At 34.2% G+C, this 19,070-nt stretch overlaps 3 protein-coding genes across 3 annotated transcripts in view; all 3 read right to left on the reverse strand.

Annotated features, from left to right (window-relative positions):
- LOTGIDRAFT_233580 (hypothetical protein) overlaps positions 1 to 1,513 on the reverse strand; it is a gene marked incomplete at its 5' end in the record, with an annotated part of 5,647 nt that extends 4,134 nt beyond the window's left edge. Inside the window, 2 exons of the mRNA XM_009060188.1 lie at positions 500 to 1,216; positions 1,489 to 1,513. Of these exons, the coding sequence (XP_009058436.1) occupies positions 500 to 1,216; positions 1,489 to 1,513 (742 nt within the window). The remainder of the gene's footprint in view (positions 1 to 499; positions 1,217 to 1,488) is intronic.
- Positions 1,514 to 3,790: 2,277 nt separating this feature from the next.
- On the reverse strand, positions 3,791 to 8,079 carry LOTGIDRAFT_163662 (hypothetical protein; the record flags this gene model as incomplete). The annotated part of the gene is made up of 4 exons (XM_009060189.1): positions 3,791 to 4,053; positions 4,452 to 4,739; positions 5,560 to 6,276; positions 8,034 to 8,079. The coding sequence occupies 4 exons, from the start codon at positions 8,077 to 8,079 to the stop codon at positions 3,791 to 3,793; spliced, it is 1,314 nt and encodes a 437-aa protein (XP_009058437.1).
- Positions 8,080 to 9,107: 1,028 nt separating this feature from the next.
- On the reverse strand, positions 9,108 to 12,259 carry LOTGIDRAFT_163663 (hypothetical protein; the record flags this gene model as incomplete). Its single annotated transcript, XM_009060190.1, has 4 exons — positions 9,108 to 9,370; positions 9,683 to 10,354; positions 10,929 to 11,642; positions 12,238 to 12,259. The coding sequence occupies 4 exons, from the start codon at positions 12,257 to 12,259 to the stop codon at positions 9,108 to 9,110; spliced, it is 1,671 nt and encodes a 556-aa protein (XP_009058438.1).
- Positions 12,260 to 19,070: the final 6,811 nt, after the last annotated feature.

Here is a 19,070-nt window from a genome sequence, read left to right on the forward strand (position 1 = left end):
TGTCCTCATATGTTTTACATTGTATTATTTTGATTTGTGAAAGCAATAGAGTCTACAGTTTTGATCCAAACGTGAAAAAACATGCTGAGTAAAATCTTTGATTTTTCGTAGATTTATTTATTACTGTGATCACAGCAGAAGAAACAGAATTTATCCGATTCTTTTCACAAAAACTTGGTATGGGTATCGTATCTATTTAAAGGTTAGTGTGGTTGAAAAGTAACAAGTTAACATTTAATAAGTTAGAGAGATCTTAGAAGGGTGTGTAATATGTGCAAAGAATTCTTTGACCTAGCCAAAATGGCCTTTCGTGTGATACGTAATTGTGAGACAAAATCAGGCCTTTCTGATGACAATAAAACATTACTGAGGAATAGTAGGAATAAAGCATGGAGTCCTGACAGTTGGAACTATGCATGCACTCAAGGACCTCGTGTAAGGTTGTAAAATAATTTCGCATTTAACGATATTAACAATTATCTATACATATAGTACTTACTTGGGGGTGAATTAGGCCAATTTTTTTCCGAGCAGTATTGTAAAATTTCGGTAACATTGTCAAAACCACTTGCAACATTATAAATAGCACCGCATGTCATAAATCCATGAAATGTATTAAACGGTGAAGGCAGAGATGCACCGAATCGTAATGTCCCGGGTGTTTTCAACGAAAATTTAAACGTATGAGTAACTTGTTCCACAAGCGTGTCTATAAATAAATAAGTTGTACCATTAACAGCGAAATTCGTAAAGGATATCATAATCCATGTATTCAGTGAGATGGTATGAGGCCCATTAGCTCCAACAGGAAACTGAAGTGGACCGGCTTTATCACCACTGGTGTCAATTTTGGAAATGACTTGACCATTATCTATTTTAACATACATTTCTGTTATAAAGTCGATATTTCCTTGATTGTCCGAACGGTAATGAAAAAGATAACCCGATGGATCTAAGGCATTGAAAAAAACAGTGAAACCAATACTGGAAATCGAGTTATCTGACGGAATCCTGACATCTGCATATTTATTAACATTCCTATCGAAATACATGGCTGAAAAACTAAGCTGAGGATGATTTGGTCCAACAGTGAAGCAATGTGTTGATTTGGGTTTTATTCCGTCCTGGTTATTGATGACATCGTAAGTAAAACTTTTTCCACCTAGTGGGTACAGATACTTTGGTGGAACCAGTGCAGCACCTTGTTCAATAAGAACTGAAAGTACCGAACAAATATATCAGAGGACAAATTTGTAAAAATTACTAAAAGTTTTTGCTTCTATGTAATTATTTAGTCAACCCGAATTTGGGTAGGACTAAATAGTTTAAACTAGTCCCGTTGAACACAATTTTAGTTGAATTCTTCATACTAAGAAGAATTACCACTAATGCCAAGTGTACATTTACAGAAGTTAATTTGGAAAATGAAAATCTGAAGTCAAATCGGCTAAAAGTAATGAGAAGTAGGAAAATAAAATAGGTACTTACTTAACATTAGACCTACAAACCTCATCTTGCTCTATCTCTTGACAAGGTATTTATAAAATAATATCATCACGACAATGACAGATATACTGCATAATAAACATTTAATCGATGTATTTTCAAATTACATTCGAACAAGTATTATAAATCGATCAATGTCTGTGAATGTATTTTCAAAGACATAGTCTAGAAGTTTAAAAACTCAGTAATGCAGCAAAAATAAAATACTGATGGTGTTCCGAAATTAATTTTCTCTCCCACTGCCCTTTCCACAGCATAAACTAACATACATGAACCAAAAAAATGTATTTATTCAACTTTCTCTTTCATTATTTAACATTTAGCGTGTCCTCCATGAAGGGCATGATTTTATCGGAATCCAAAAAGCTGTGAACCATCTGAGTATTTCGCATGTACTGAATGAAACGAGATTAGTTAGTTGTTTAGTTTGCTATAAAATGGGTGGCCATTTCGGTTACGAATTTGAGTAGGTGCAACTATCGTTCTCTGCAGATAGACATGTGGAAAATTCTTCATCTCCATTTTCTGTTATAATTTATAAGAAACAGGAACTATCCCCTGCTTTCTGGGTAACTGATGGTATTTAACTTGACAACCAAGGGTGTTATCCCTACATTATGGTGAATTCTCATTCCTGTTGGTTTTGCTGTACATCCAGTAGGTTTCACAAGTTTCGTGACTGACTTTCGTGATTTCATCTTCTTACATATAAATAAGTATTTGCTCAGTCGGAGCCGGGATAAAAATGTTAAGTGAATGGCTGTCAAGGTTGAAATAATTATATTAAGGCTTATTTCTTCCGAAAACCAGTAATTTGTTCTTTTCTTTAACTAAACGCCTACAAAAAGCAGCATAGAATATCGCAAAATGTCCTTATGCTCAGGACTACTCAAATTATAATAACGAATCAAGGTGTCTAAAGAAGTCGTGGCAATTCGGTTAAGTTTCGACGATCCAAAGATTAAAGTGAAAAGGCAGCGATTTGTATAAACTATGGCGAACTAGGAAAATATGGTCTTGGTTTGCCTTAGCTTGGCTGATTGCCATCGTAATACAAGCCAGTCATTACATCGTAGACAATCTGCACGTACCCATAAGGCCATGACATTCAGTGTTGAATACATTATGACTTGGAAGGTCTATGCGTTTCCAAGGCAAGGTTAACATATATTTAAACCAGTTTTATAGGCCAGGACAGTATATGCATTATTTTTTGACTACATACCATTCGAAAAGTACCCATTGACAACATTTTGGTGCTCTTGATATTTTGATGACCCAACCACTCCTTTACGTAGGCCTCGAGAAAAGTTAGACCCACCTTTACCAGAGTTTAAAGAACACTAAAATACAGTATTAGACGATATAGTGTTTTCTTTTTCAAAATAAAAAATTGTTTTCGAAACTTCTGTTTCTAGACTAAAACCACTATAACATTTTTTTTACAAATGATTGTATCCGTTTTATCTCAAAAATTCCTCATTCTGTGTCCCATCTGTACTTTACATGTCTATTATTGATAATTTTTGGTCTGGATTTGAACTGTGATGTGTGAATTTGCTTTTTGTCAGATTTTTGTTTAGGTGATGAGAGACGTAAAGGCGGAAGGACAATTCCTAATACAGTCGTACAGTGTCAAGCATATGTTGATAAAATGTAGTGGTCTACTTTCAATTTGACAAGCTCGAGATATCCATGGTCCTGATATAATTATTGAATTTTGTTCAGAAACGAAATATAGGCCAAACATTTATGCGACATATTATTAAACAATGAGATTTTAAAAAGTTATAGAAGGTTGATTTTCGTGATTGAACATGCTAAGATCAAATGAATTAGTGGAGTATGTCTATCTTATACTATGAGTAAAACGGAATTGGTGTCCTGAATGTACTAAAGGCAATTTGAACTAAACAGATGGATGGGATGAGTTCTGTTTCCTTTTGCTGCAATTTCTGTGGCTATTACGGCGACAACATGGTCACTTTACCCTGGACCCTTGATAAATTGTTGGTTTATGTTGCGCGCAGGCATAGAAGCAGGGGCTTATATTCAATGGATGATACGATCTAACCATTTAAAGAAAACCCAAAACTAGTGTCTTGTCGTTCTGCAGTTGAAGAAGAGTATTACGTGAGCCAGAATTTTATATTGTCCCCTTTTAACATAGCCGCTGTGGTCATTATTACTTCTCAAAGCACAAGCATGTTTAACTCGGAAACTACTTTGTTTTTATTTACCCTATTTTTCGATGGCGATATTAGTTGCTCTTATTGGAAATTACTCAAATAGCGAGGATGAAATATCGTAGCCCAGGAGAATCAATTAAACCGGCAGCTGTGACTTCATCATATGTTACACAATAACTATCATTGTACGTAAAAGATCTACAGTACGCAAGCGTAAAACAATGTGCTGCACAAGCCGGTAGTGAACGAAAGATGGCAGATGATAATTGTTGAAATGTGTTTACCGGCTTCATATTATGTCTTAAGAGAAGGTATTTTCTTTCACTTAAAGGTTGTACATCACAGTTGTTGATAACATCTGAAATAAATAATGAACACATTAATTAGTGTATTTGCCTAGCAAAGCGGTAAAAACATATATTTAGACCCCTCGCCATGACTAGTGCCCTGTTAAATCCATAGAAGGACGCCCCCACCCAGTATGCTCGATACGCCACTGTATAACTATGTAACAAATTCCGACAGTTCAATATCTACGTTACATTAATTCCATAGAGGGACGACCCAACCCCGCCGATACAATCGTCGCTACCCCACAGTATGTCTACATAACAAATTTCGGTCGAGGATTAAGGAACATTATAGGTGTGTAAATTAATTAGTTTAAAATGCTATTTCGAAGGCAGAGCATGGTAAAATGACAGTTCAATATCTAGGTAACATTAATTTATACCAAAACCGTTTATCTATACTCACTTGCTACAGCATCCGATTGTGCTGATGTACAATAATGATCCATAGTACTTCCAACATTAGTATCGAGTAATTCGTTGAAAAGAACAAGACATCTCATGCTACCACGAAATCCAATGCTCCCTCTCTCAGAATTACCTATTTCGATGTAGGCGTTGCCAGATAATCCAAATGAACCGCAAGTATCAGAAATATGAAAAATACTGTCATCAATCGACACCAGTAATTGGTTTGTTTCCCTCAGTATTCCCAACAGAATCCACGAATTGAAATTGATATTTGTAGTGATATCTGAAAGAGCACATGAAGAACTTGTTGTAAATGCTTCGAAATAAACACCCGTGCTTGTGTGTATTAATTCTAGAACAGTGTTTCCCGATGAGGACAGAAATTGAATTATTTTTCCAGACGAGTAGTTCTGAAAATAAATATAAGTCATAAGGGAAAAGTCTCCTGTTAAATCACTACTGTTTATTGTCAGCTTAAAACTGGAATATGACGAGCCATCAAAACGTAGACCACGGTGATCAAAACTTGGATGAGTTTCTCCTGGTCTCAAACATCTGTTGTTATTGTTGTGGAGCATCAAATGAACATCAGATGTCCATGCCACGTCATCCAAAGGAAAGAGGTGATGAACTGATACTGTAACATACCAGTTCTGACATGTTGGCTCTGAAGTGACAAAAGTGTTATTTTAAAAAAATTGCCACCATCTCTTTTAAGAATACTAGTATAATTGTCCTCATATGTTTTATATTGTCCGCCGTGCATATTTTATTTATAATAGAGTCTACAGTGTCTACGTGTAAGATCTCAGATGAGTTCCGTTTTTTGTTGATTTATTTTAGTTAATCCCCTGGACATGGCAGAATGGGTCAAGATAGACTGTTATCACAACAGAAGATACGGAATTGATTCTTTTCACAAAAACTTGGTTTAGTGTGGTCGATAGGTAACAAGTTAACATTCAATAATATAGAGAAATCGCAGAAGGGCTGATTTAGTAAAAATAATAATTGGCTTGCAAGTTTCATGCTTGTATTTAGGAACTGGAGTAAGATTTTAAAAATGTGCGCATTTAACAATATATTCAAATTCTAATACTTACTTGGGGGTGAATTAGGCCAATTTTTTTCCGAGCATTTTTGTAAAATTTCAGTGATATTGTCAAAACCACTTGCAACATTATAAAGAGCACCACATGTCATAAATCCATGAAATGCATTATACGGTGAAAGCAGAGATGCACCGAATCGTAATTTCCCGGGTGTTTTCACTGAAAAATTAAACCCATGAGTAAATTGTTCCACCAGCGTGTCTATAAATAAATAAGTTGTACCATTAACAGCGGAATTCGTAAGGGATATCATAATCCATGTATTCAGTGAGATGGTATGAGGCCCATTAGCTCCAACAGGAAACACAAGTGGAGAGGTTGAATAACCACTGCTGTCAATTTTGGAAATGACTTGACCATTATCTATTTTAACATACATCTCTGTTATAAAGTTGATATTTCCTTGATTGTCCGAACGGTAATGAAAAAGATAACCCGATGGATCTAAGGCATTGAATAAAACAGTGAAACCAATATTGGAAATCGAGTTATCTGATGGAATCCTGACATCTGCATATTTATTAACATTCCTATCGAAATACATGGCTGAAAAACTAAGCTGAGGATGATTTGGTCCAACAGTGAAGCAATCTGTTGAGTTGGGAAATATTCCATCCTGGTTATTGATGACATCGTAAGTAAAACTTTCTCCACCTAGTGGGTACAGGTACTTTGGTGGAATCAGTGCAACACTTTGTTCAATAAGAACTGAAAATACCGTACAATTACTTATATGTGAAGAAAATCTTTGCAAAAATTAGTACAAATGTTTAAGTATACGTGAAAATTTACTTCTATGAAATTATTTAGTCAACCCGAATTAGAGGAGGACTAAATAGTTTAAACTAGTCCTGTTAATAACGGCACAAGAATTTAGTTAAAACCTACATATTGAGAAGAAGTCACTAATGTCAAGTGTACACTTACTGAAGTTAATTTGGTAAATGAAAATCTGAAGTCAAATCGTCTAAACGTGATGAAAATAGTTACTTACTTAATATTAGGCCTACAAACCTCATCCTGCCCTGTCTGAAGAAAAGTCGTCTATTAATAAATAATTTAACCAAGACCATTGACATATAGTGGATACAAATCATTAAATCTATTGGTTTTTTTTTTTAATTACGTTACTAACAAATATTATAAATCGACCGCTGGCTGTAAGGTATTTTAAATTTTAAAAGACATTATTTGTCCAGAAGTTTAAAAACACAGCAAGTAAAATAAAATATCGATGGTCTTTCGCAAAAAAAGTTAAGCTTGCTGTAAAATAGGTGGTCTTTTCAGTTATGATTTTGACTATGTGCAACTATCATTGTCTGCTGATAGACATTTGGGAATTTCCCGATCTAAATAATCTTTCATAAGGAACAATAACTACTCCATTCGTGCTGTGTAACTGGACAACAAAGGGTGTTATGACCTACATTATAATGAGTATTCATTCCTGTTGGTTTGACTGTACAGTCAGTAGGTTTTACAAGTTTGACTCGAACTATGGTGATTTCACCTTCTTACAAATAAATTGGTATTTGCTCAGTTCGGGCCAGGATAAGATCGTTTAATGAATGGCTGCCAAGGCTGTAGACTAAATGCCCTCAATAAGCAGTGAAGAAAATTGCAAAAGATCGTCACTCCTTTTGATAACAATGCTGTTGTCTTTTTCAAATGAACTAGAGCTTCACTCTTTAAGTTCTCGCTAGTATTGATTAATTTACTTTATGTAGCACCACCCGGAGGGGAAGTTGGGAAAAATCTTTATAGTATGTCGGGAGACAATCAAGATTAAATGTTGAAGGGGTGTTAAATTTTGCTCAATATAACAACAGCTTGGCCTCGTTTTCTATTTTCTAGATTCACTTATTGTTTGGGTCTCCATGCTGAAAGGATAGTTCCTTCGTGATAGGTATACAGGTTGGCCGTTGAGAATAGTTTCTGTTCCTGGTTTGAAGAGAACTTTGCTGTGTTTGGGCCAACATTTAGGATAACGTTATCTGGATTTATGGTTGAACAGAAATGGATTTTAGCCGCACGGAAGGAATAAATCAAGGTGTCTGAAGAATACCTGGCAATTTCGAAGATCCAATGGTTGAAGTGGAAAGGCAGCGATTTGTATGAACTATGGCTAAAGAGGAAATGGTCATGGTTTCCATGGCTTGACTGATTGACAACATATTACAAGCAAAATTATTGCATCGTAAAAAAAATCTGCACGTGCCCATATGGCCATAAAATTCAGTATTGAAAACATTATAATTTGGTAGGCCTATGCGTTAACAAGGCCTATACGCGATTTGACGATCAAGTTTCACGTTTAACTACACCAGTTGTATAAGCCAGGTATATGCATTATTTTTTCGACTACATATAATTCGAAAAGTAGACATTGACAACATTTTGGTGTTCTTGATATTTTGATGACAGCCACTCCCTTTACGTAGGCCTCGGGAAAAGTTAAGACCCACCTTTACCAGAGTTTAATGAACACAAAAATACAGAATTAGTATACATTTTTTTTTCAAAGTAAATATTGTTTTTCTAGACTCAAACCACTATTACATTTTATACAAATGATTGTAAACGAATGGAGTTCGTTTTTTCTTTAGAATTCAGCTTTCTGGATCCATTCATGTCTATTATTGACAATTTTTGGTCTGGATTTGAGATAATTTTTTTTAAAGATTTTATGAGGGAATGAGAGATCTACAGGCGGAAGGATGTCTTTATGTTGTTGTGTCATACAGAGCAGTGACAGTCAAGCGGAATACTTTCAAGCTCATGATTTTCATTGTCATGATATATTGAATTGTTGTTCGGAAACTAAGAATAGTTTTTATTAAAAAACAATTTATTTAAAATTTTCAACGAGATTTAAAAAGTTATAGAAGGTTGATTTCCATGATTTAACATGGAAAGAGCACATGAATTAGTGGAGTAGGTCTTATACTACAAAAAAGGAATTGGTATCCTGAAATGTACTAAAGGCAATTTGAACAAAACAGATGGATGGGATGAGTTCTGTTTCCTTTTTATGGACATTATGGTGACAAAATAATCATTTTACCCTTGACCCATTGGTGTATGTTATAGAATCAGAAGTGCCTTACTTTGAATGGAAGCAATGGATGATATGATGAACAACCCTTCTGCATCATTTAATAACACAAGGATAGTGATTCAGGTCGAAACGCTTTCATCTCACACGAGTGCAGAATTTAGATACAGTGTTACCCCATGCCGTTCATGCATATCTCCACAAGGTCATGCACGCCCAAAACTAGTGCTTTTTAGCTTTTAGCCGTCTTGTTCTGCAGTTGAAGAAGAGTAGGACGTGAGTCAAAATTTTATATTGTCCACTTTTTAAATAGCCGCCGTGGTCAGTATTACATCTCAAAGAACAATCATGTTTATTCCTCATTTTAATATCACTAATATAAATACGAAAACTCCTTTTTTTATTTCCCCAACTATATTTTATACAGTTAAATATGCCTATTCCCTGAATAGGTACCATAATAGTTGCTCTTATCGGAAATTGCTCAAATAGCAAGGATGTAATACCGTACCCCAGGAGAATTAATCAAACCGGCAGCTGTGACTTCATCATATGTTACACATTGACTATTATTATACGTAAATGATCTACAGTCCGCAAGCGTAAAACAATGTGCTGCACAAGCCGGTAGTGAACGAAAGATGCCAGATGATAATTGTTGAAATGCGTTTACTGGCTTCATATTATGTCTTAAGAGCAGGTATTTTCTCTCACATAAAGGCTGTAGAGCACAATTGTTGATAACATCTGAAATAAATAATAAACACATTAATTAGTGTATTTGCCTTGCAGAACGATGATGTATTATAACCTATCGCATATAAAATTAATGGTACATCATATATTTAGACCCCTCGCCCTGTAACTTCTGCAAAGGGACGACACAAGCCCCAACCCCGTCGATGCAATCTTGGCTACCCCACAGTGTGTCTATACAACAAATTTCGGCCGAGGATTAAGGAACATTATAGGTTTGTAAATTAATTAGTTTAAAATGCAATATGATAGTGCAAAATCTAGGTAATATCCGTTACTGCGAAAAACGTTATCTATACTCACTTGCTACAGCATCCGATTGTGCTGATGTACAATAATGTTTCATAGTACTTCCAACATTAGTATCGAGTAATTCGTTGAAAAGAACAAGACATCTCATGCTACCACGAAATCCAATACTCCCTCTCTCAGAATTACCTATTTCAATGTAGGCATTGCCAGATAATCCAAATGAACCGCAAGTATCAGGAATATGAAAAATACTGTCATCAATCGACACCAGTAATTGGTTTGTTTCCCTCAGTATTCCCAACAGAATCCACGAATTGAAATTGATATTTGTAGTGATATGTGAAAGGGCACACGAAGAACTTGTTGTAAATGCTTCGAAATAAACACCCGTGCCTGTGTGTATTAATTCTAGAACAGTGTTTCCCGATGAGGATAGAATTTGAATTATTTTTCCTGACGAGAAGTTCTGAAAATAAATATAAGTCATAAGGGAAAAGTCTCCTGATAAATCACTACTGTTTATTGTTAGCTTTAAACTGGAATATGACGAGCCATCAAAACGTAGACCACGGTGATCAAAACTTGGATGAGTTTTTCCTGATCTCAAACATTTGTTGTTATTGTTGTGGAGCATCAAATGAACATCAGATGTCCATGCCACGTCATCCAACGGAAAGAGGTGATGAACTGAAACTGTTACATACCAGTTCTGACATGTTGGCTCTGAAATGACAAAAGTGTTATCTTCAAATTGCCACCATCTCTCTCTGTAAAGAATACTAGCACCTATTGTTTGTATTGTCCGCCGTGCATATTTGATTTGTGAACGCAATAATAGAGTCGTAGCAGATTTTATCCGATAATGAAGAAACTATGTGTTAGCAAGATCTCGATTAAGTTCCATTTCCATAAATTTTAGTTAGTCCCTTGGACATGGCAGACTGGGTCAAAATACTCTGTAATCACAACAGAAGATATTTGATTCTTATAACAAATACTTGGTTTAGTGTGGTTGAAAGGCAAAAAGTTATTTAAGTAATTTAAAGAGATCTCAGAGGGCTCCTTTTGTGCAAAAGTTCAGCAAATATTTTACCTTATTTAGCCAATATTGGCTGTCATACGATGCTTCCTAATGGTGGGACAAAATCAGGCCTTCCTGATGCCCAATAAAATAGTACTGATTTAGTAGAAATAAAGCATGGGGACCAGATTGCAAGATTCATGCTTGTATTTAGGAACTCGAGTAAGGTTTTTAAAATGTGCGCATTTAACAATATATACAAATTCTAATACTTACTTGGGGGTAAGTTCGGCCAATTTGTTTCCGAACAGTATTGTAAAATTTCAGCAACATTGTCAAAACCACTTGCAACATTATAAAGAGCACCACATGTCATAAATCCGTGAAATGCATTAGTCGGTGAAAGCAGAGATGCACCGAATCGTAATGTCCCGGGTGTTTTCAATCTAAAATTAAACGGATGTGTGTAATCTTCCACAAGCGTGTTGACATAAAGTGTTGTTGTGCCAGAGTAGGAGTTCGAAAAGGATATCATAATCCATGTATTCAGTGAGATGGTATGAGGCCCATTAGCTCCAACAGGAAACACAAGTGGAGAGGCTGAATAACTACTGCTGTCAATTTTGGAAATGACTTGACCATTATCTATTTTAACATACATTTCTGTTATAAAGTTGATATTTCCTTGATTGTCCGAACGGTAATGAAAAAGATAACCCGATGGATCTAAGGCATTGAAAAAAACAGTGAAACCAATATCGGAAATCGAGGTATCTGACGGAATCCTGACATCTGCATATTTATTAACATTCATATCGAAATACATGGCTGAAAAACTAAGCTGAGGATGATTTGGTCCAACAGTGAAGCAATCTGTTGACTGTGGATTTATTCCGTCCTGGTTATTGATGACATCGTAAGTAAAACTATCTCCACCTAGCGGGTACAGGTACTTTGGTGAAACCAGTGCAACACTTTGCTCAATAAGAACTGAAAATAAAGGAAACCACAATATATGCAAAATGTGTTTAATGTATGCATCCTGAAGAAACCGATGAATTTCAAAGCTGTCTTTGAATATAATCTAATCTCATAATTTAAGACAAAAGAACAAAAAAAAATTATAACCAACGTAATTGTGAGGTTAATCCAATCTATCTGGTGCTTAATGAAAGTTAATGAAATGGAAATTAGGCGTGGAGACCAGATAGCAAGAATTAGGCATGTAAAAAAGTTGCCGATGAATGCTGAATACTCCAAGTACTTGTAGTTTTGAATGCAACGACTAGAATATAACCAACGTAATTGTGAGGTCTTTCTGGTGCTCATTGTTTTTTTAAGGTGTGCAAACCAGATAACAAGAATTATGCATGTAAAAAAGCCAACAGATGCAAGAATTGAAATCACATTTTACCGATGACTTAAAATGTGCAACGATTAATATTGGTATATTGTTTGCACTGAAGAAAAAGTTCGAAGACTATCATTACTAAACTGATACATGAATTTACAAATAAATATCCAGTAAATGACTGCCAGTCATCCAAGAGAAACGCAGATGAACCCACATTTGATAAGTACTTACATATGAAGACTATAATTCCCATCTTGTCCTGAATGAAGAACGGACATCTATAAAATGCGATGAAAGATATTGTGATAGTTCATATAAAGGATCTAATCGATAAAGATTAAATATAATATGTTTCTAAAAAGTGGCCTCAATCAAATACTTCTCTTTACTTTAAGTTTTGTTTTATTAATCCCACATGCATATTTTGAAGCGTCTCTAAAGCAATATGCACACAATGTCAGTAGTATTCATTCTTGTATATGTCGGGTGTAGAAAAGTATGACGTAAAACTCCATTAATTTGTCACTTTACAGGTAATTTATGCTAGATGTTGGTTATACGTAGCGAAATTTAAATGAAACAACAAAGGCGTTTGATAATTTTAGTCATGAACGTGCATGTATGCGTGTTTCTAAAGTTATCCGCTTCGAGACAAGTTTCTCCTCGCTTGTTTAATTTATTCGTTTATCATTTTCCAGCGTTGTTCAGTAGGATGCCAATATGCCTCTAATCATAGTTTACGATCACCGCACACACTAGCAAATCATTATCACCATTTCCATCTGGGACATCTTAATTGAAATACTATCAAAATACAAATCATCTTGTAACATCACATTAATTAAATGAAATATACAATACCTCAATTTTTCAAGAATGTCTTTAATAATATTTAGTTTTGAAATAATAGGAGGCTAATTAAAAGAAAAAGGGTTATTGCGACCTTAAACTAGTGTTCAAAGAATAATATCAATTGCTAACTGAATCACTTAGTGGGTATCTTTGCACAAAAGCGTTTTGTGACTTGAATACTGAAATATTTTTTATATATTTCTATATTTTGATGTTAACTGATATTAGAACTTCTTACATAATATTGATTCTGTCAAATATTAATAAGAATTGGGCATGTAAACAATGAACACCAGCAAACGCTATTCCCTGAAGATGCAACGAAATTGTGACAGAGAGAACTGGGTTAAATAATTACCTCTCATGGTACATTGTGGTATCCATTCATGTGCAGGTCTTTACAAAAAATAAAAAGATAAAAAAGAAGCACGTATTGGGTTCAATTTTAAACTGCTTACGACATTATGAAGCGGTTTATTATTCTCTATACACTGATTATACTAAAGGTTTTTTTTCGATATTGTGAACATAACGAGTATACTGATCATTTATACACGAATAAGCTATTATTTTAAATTCAATCAATCTTATTGTCACGTTAAAACCGTGAAAGTTGTTCGGAGGGTATATTCGAAACATTAAATTGATATTCCATGGAATACAATTTTAAAGGAAAAACTATTGCAAGACCGTTTCATTACAATGCTATAAAAATGTGATCTTGGAAGTTGATATCTTGAAAAATTAATTCTATTACTAGGATAGTTTATTTCAAATAATGAAAATACAAAACACACAATGTTAAATCTAATAAGTTTAATTTGAACATCACCGGAAATATTGCTATTTAACAGGGAATACACCGTATTCAAACCTTATATTCTTATTATCAAGCATGACAATCAAGTCTTAAATAGCCGAAAGGCACGGGTTGCTTTGAAAAAATCCCACCACACCATAATGTACGAGCTGTTAACTAATTCGAAAAGGGGTTTTTGTTACAGATCAGAAGGGTCTTATGGAGGTCCGAAAAGGCTGTTCCTTTTTTTTGTTTTTTGATTTAATACCAACCCGTCTTATCGTCGTTACAAATTCAAATAATTGTATTGCTTCAATAGATTGGTTCAACATGGTGCTTCATATATATTTAACCCCGAACACTAGTAGACATAAAAAAGTTTGAAGTATGGTTCATAATTATCAGAAAATAATCATATATGATGGTACTTGAAAGACTAAAATTGTCATTTCCCTTTTAGAATGCATCTTATATTCCTTTTTGTCACATAAGAGCAAAAAAGTCAGAAAGTAGTGAAGAAGACATACACACATTTTTCACAGATAACGTCCGATATCGATACCATACTTGCAAATAACAAAACTGTAGCACCACTTTAAGTTAAGACCACGAGTGTTAGGTCTCTTACTTGCACGTGTTATGAAGTTTTGGAAGAGGTACCCTTAATGCACTTCCTAACCTTTTCCGTGGGTACAAAGCTGAAGTCTGAAATTATAGACAGTAGAAACGAATTTTCATAAAATGGTCCACTTGTTTTGTGTTTTTAGTTGATCGAGGTCTCTTCTGTAGGGTTTATTGTAATTGCCCAGAAGGTAACATATCATGGATGTCGACAATGTTTTGATAATATTCGCTTTTTACTTTATAATGGAAAGAAAGTGCCACTTACTGAATACATTTGCCTGCAAGCTTCATTATCACACATCCAAGCTGTACCTGTAAGTTCAATTTAAAAGAAAAAAGATATCAGTTGGAAAATAAAAAATGACTAGGTAAGGTAGAGTGCACATATTGTTGGATAAATATTAAAATTGCAATTTATACAAAACAACAACACAAACATAATTAGTCTATATTCTTCCGCTATCTATTACTTAATTTATTTTTTGAATTGGTTTGGTTTTTGTCAGACGTGCAAACCTATCGAACTATGCACACGCTTGCTATTCGATTTCCGTTGTGCACCGTTCTGCTTCATGCATGAGGTGTAAATTGTAAATAGACGAGGAACGGCGTCTGGTAGGCCTAAAGTGGTGCAATAGAAAGTTTTCGCATTGTACACTATATCTCGTCTAATCGCGGTCTTGGTCGAGTGGTTTAAACTTAGTTTATTGACAAATATCAAATGGATTGAGTACAAGTTACGAAAACTTAATAAAACTCTCTCTGAAGATATTGGCAAAATGGTGACAAAATAAAGTTACTATTCACAATTGTTAAATCAAAGAATGAAAATGTAAGCCTTAATAGTTACAATTCTTAATTCATTCCAAAGGTTTACAAATATTTTGGTCATTGACGCCACAAGATATACAACATGGTTAAATGTAATTTCGTAAAGAAAAAAGAGGGATCATGCATACCAATTCTTGGCTGAACTTCTGATATCCATGTAGACGTCAATTTCGAAAAGTCAAACTGAAATGAGTAAAATGAGGGCTCAAAGAAGTTACAGATGAAATCAATACGTACTGATAATTATTATGATCTTTTTTGTCACAGAAAAACAGATATGTTCGTATAAATCTCTTATTCGGATATTTCCGATAACGGCCACGTTTTTTAAATATCTTGCGATATACATTTGTTATTGGGAAAATTAAACGTTCATACAAAATGGAAATATGTTCCATTACTTGAAAGGCGTCGGATGGCTGAATTAAAACATTAAATTCCTTTTAACGAAACATCGCTATATATTCCATATGAAGTTATAGCTTAGAGTACAATTCAGTACGTAAAAACTAGAAATCTGCACCCAGTTCAATACAATGTAATCAATAACCACGCTTGGCTGGTATTCTAAAGAAGTAACGTCAGTTTTGTTTACGGATAGGTATGAACAGGATATATAGAAAATGTCTCAAAACAAACTAAATAATACAACAAAATAATCGAAATAATATTTCTGATCAATGATAATAACTCGACAACTATTTCTGAGTTTTATCCTTGAGTTTTAATGAAACAACCTACATGGTTTCCATTGAGAATAAAATATTCCAGAGCATTTTTAAGCCTTAAATCGGTATAAGGTTAAGGACAAAGCGCGTATATACTTGTCGGTCGCTTTTAATATGTTCCTCGGGGTCACAGTGGCTCAATGAGTTTGTATCTTGTGCACTAAGTTCCAGGCTTCAATCCTGCCATACTAAGTTTAGATAATTATATCTACAAATATTTCTACCCGGAATTTAAACCTGCACTTAAGTTTCAGGTTAGTCACCAAGCATTAACCGAGCCATTATTGCACCCAACATGTAATACTAATTAATACAATATCAAGAAAAAGGGTAAACTGAACAAGATTTATAAAACATGTACTAGTTCAAACAAATGTATCTTTAAATTTTCTACCTACATTCCACATATATCATATTATTTATTTCATGATGCCATTCAAGTTAAGCAAAACGAGATTTTTTTTTTCAGGAAGAGGTTCAAGATTAAAACGTTTTCTCCATCCGGTGTTTGAAGGATTTTAAACCTTTTCTGTGATAAAGAAACAGGAAAAGGGACACAATGGTTATGGTGGTTGTCATTGTTTCTGCATCGAATTAATTGTTTTTATTCAAATTGGTCATCTTTTTAAACAAATAAAACTGATGTATTTTGAAGGGGTTTACAAATAACTTCTTAATGTCTTGATGTATATCTGTGATTCCTTAAAATGGCAGCCAACTTGCCCAGAATACGGTAAATATCGCTATAAACAAAGGTTAAAATTCTCACAGACGAGAAATTTAGACTGTTGGTTCATTTCATAGACATGGTATTTCTCTTTTCAAAACTTTCTGAAGATGGTCGATTAAAAAGCTAGATCTTGGGCGTATCCTTTGGTACAATTCCCATGTGACTCAATCTTTTGTTAAAAAAAATATGATTTAAAATAATGATTCATTTATTTTGCGGGCTATTGATGAAATAATGGTCTCTAGGATAATAACTACACGTATTGTGTTCATCATCCGCTTCGAATTCTATACAGTCATCATCCTCTCATTATCCCCGTATCAATCTGGTTCAATATAGTACTTACGTATTTATATGAATTGGTTCCATATATCAAAAGAAGTTCGTCGAGAACTTGAGACTTTTCTTGGCATCTTTTTATTCCAGTTAGATTTCCACTTATTATATCACTTTTGCTTTGCATTCGGCGTAAGCTAAACTCTGTTCTTGATAAAGGCGCTGATTTACATACACTGCTCCGCGATGACATTTTAGCTGATTTTCTGGGACTATACAAAACTGACACAGCCTGGATATATGACGGGTCTGCTGTACCTATAACAAGTAAAGCACGAAGTGGTCAACAAAATACACTAGGTCATTAAGAAAAAACCACCAACCTACATATCGTGGCTTTAGAATAAAAACCTCCTTCCATTTGATTTTTTCAAAATATAAAATAAAGGCAAATACGTACCAACGTGGTTTATTAGGCTACCGAGATAAAACTGAATTAACCAATATAGCGAACAATTCGTGGATTTAGGAGTAAAAGGCGTCACAGTAAAATGGGGTATTTGATATAGCCTAATCATAATACGTATTAACACAATAATGATCGCCTTTTAACCCTTTCTATTCTAATCGGCTTTTCATTAGTATTCAATATACCTACTCGTCATTCTGACAATGGATTAGTCTCCACGTGCTGTAAGTTATGTTATGTTAAGTGGTTATTTTTATTTGCATTCATAAAACCTTCAGAGGTAAACTGAAATTAGTCCTCTACAAACCTGAAAAAGTAAGTTACGTCGTTACTCAAACACTTCGAATTGAAAATAATGAACATTACATTCTGTAAGAAGTTTCCATGAAATCGAATAGGGTTTGTATTGGACGATATTCAGGTAAATGTATTGCGTTCAGATATTTTCAACCATTTTTCCATAACCATAACTGCCAGAAAAGCTGCCTATTAGATCCACAACAATAGTTCCAGAGGCAATTCGTTCTAACGACAGTTGACCCTTAAGAAATGGGTTAAGTACAATTTTTAGATCTTGATTTACGAATTCAACAATTGGCAACCAGAATAAATAAAATTGAAGCTAAATTAAGAACCATTTTAATTTTTTATCGCTTGTAAATCATATTTGATCATATTTAAAACAACATAAAGGCAAGCTTGCTCTGGTCTGCTTTTATTTGCTTCTATCCCACGGCTACCATACACATGCATATATAGGTGCATATGATTGGAGACGGTTCTGCCTTTTATTGATAATATTTAAAATGTTTATAGGGTTTCTGCCCTTGACTCGAACTTTAACAGTTTGAATATTAATGGGAATATCGTAAAATGGTATTTTAGCCCTGACTTTATCAAAATATACCACTATTGACTTTCTGGGTGTGAATTTTAATTTCCTAGGTTGAAATAAAATCAGTAAATCAAAGAGATAAACGTTTCTAGCTTTCGTATTTGTGTCACACTTTTGAACTTGCCTTACAAAAGATATGTTCCATTTCAATATATTATTCCATAAGGAATAATTGTCATTATATCTGAATATGTACAGAACCAATGATTGTTCTAAGTATCCATTGTTATCCAACCATATCTGAAGCTGAAAACTTTATGACGTGCTCAACAGGCACATTAAATTGAAACAATACCACATTTTTCAGTTTAAAAGTATTAAATGTTTTATTTGAACAGATAGATGAATGAATGAGGCTCTTGTTATAGTTATGAGGGAATAAAGGCTGCTTTCGATTTGCCTGGTCATTGTCTTATCGCAGATAAAGCAGTGTTTATGTCAACGTAACAATAAAAAGATCTATATTCCTTTCTTAGATAGGCCCCTTCTCGCATAGATCTTTGTTATTAAAAACGCTATGATATTCATGTGCTTTATTCTCGGATGGATGTACTTGTAACATTTCGTGCATGTAAACTCAATAAAATGCCAAAATATCAAAGGAAATGTTAGATTTGTATTAGATTTGAACTATTACATATTGTATAAATGAAAGATATCTTCCTATATACAAATATACTCACATACTCGTAGTGCAATAACCACCATATTGAAACCTACTTTAATATACTCTTTATGAAGTCACCACAAAGGCTATACTATACTAAATGTATTGAAACCTTATCTTGGTAACGAAAGGGCCATTGTTTACTCTTGTTAACGGTATTGTACTTATACTGAATGTTCAAATTAATTGGTCG

Source organism: Lottia gigantea (genome assembly GCF_000327385.1).
Source record: "Lottia gigantea unplaced genomic scaffold LOTGIsca_41, whole genome shotgun sequence".
NCBI classification, from domain to species: domain Eukaryota; kingdom Metazoa; phylum Mollusca; class Gastropoda; family Lottiidae; genus Lottia; species Lottia gigantea.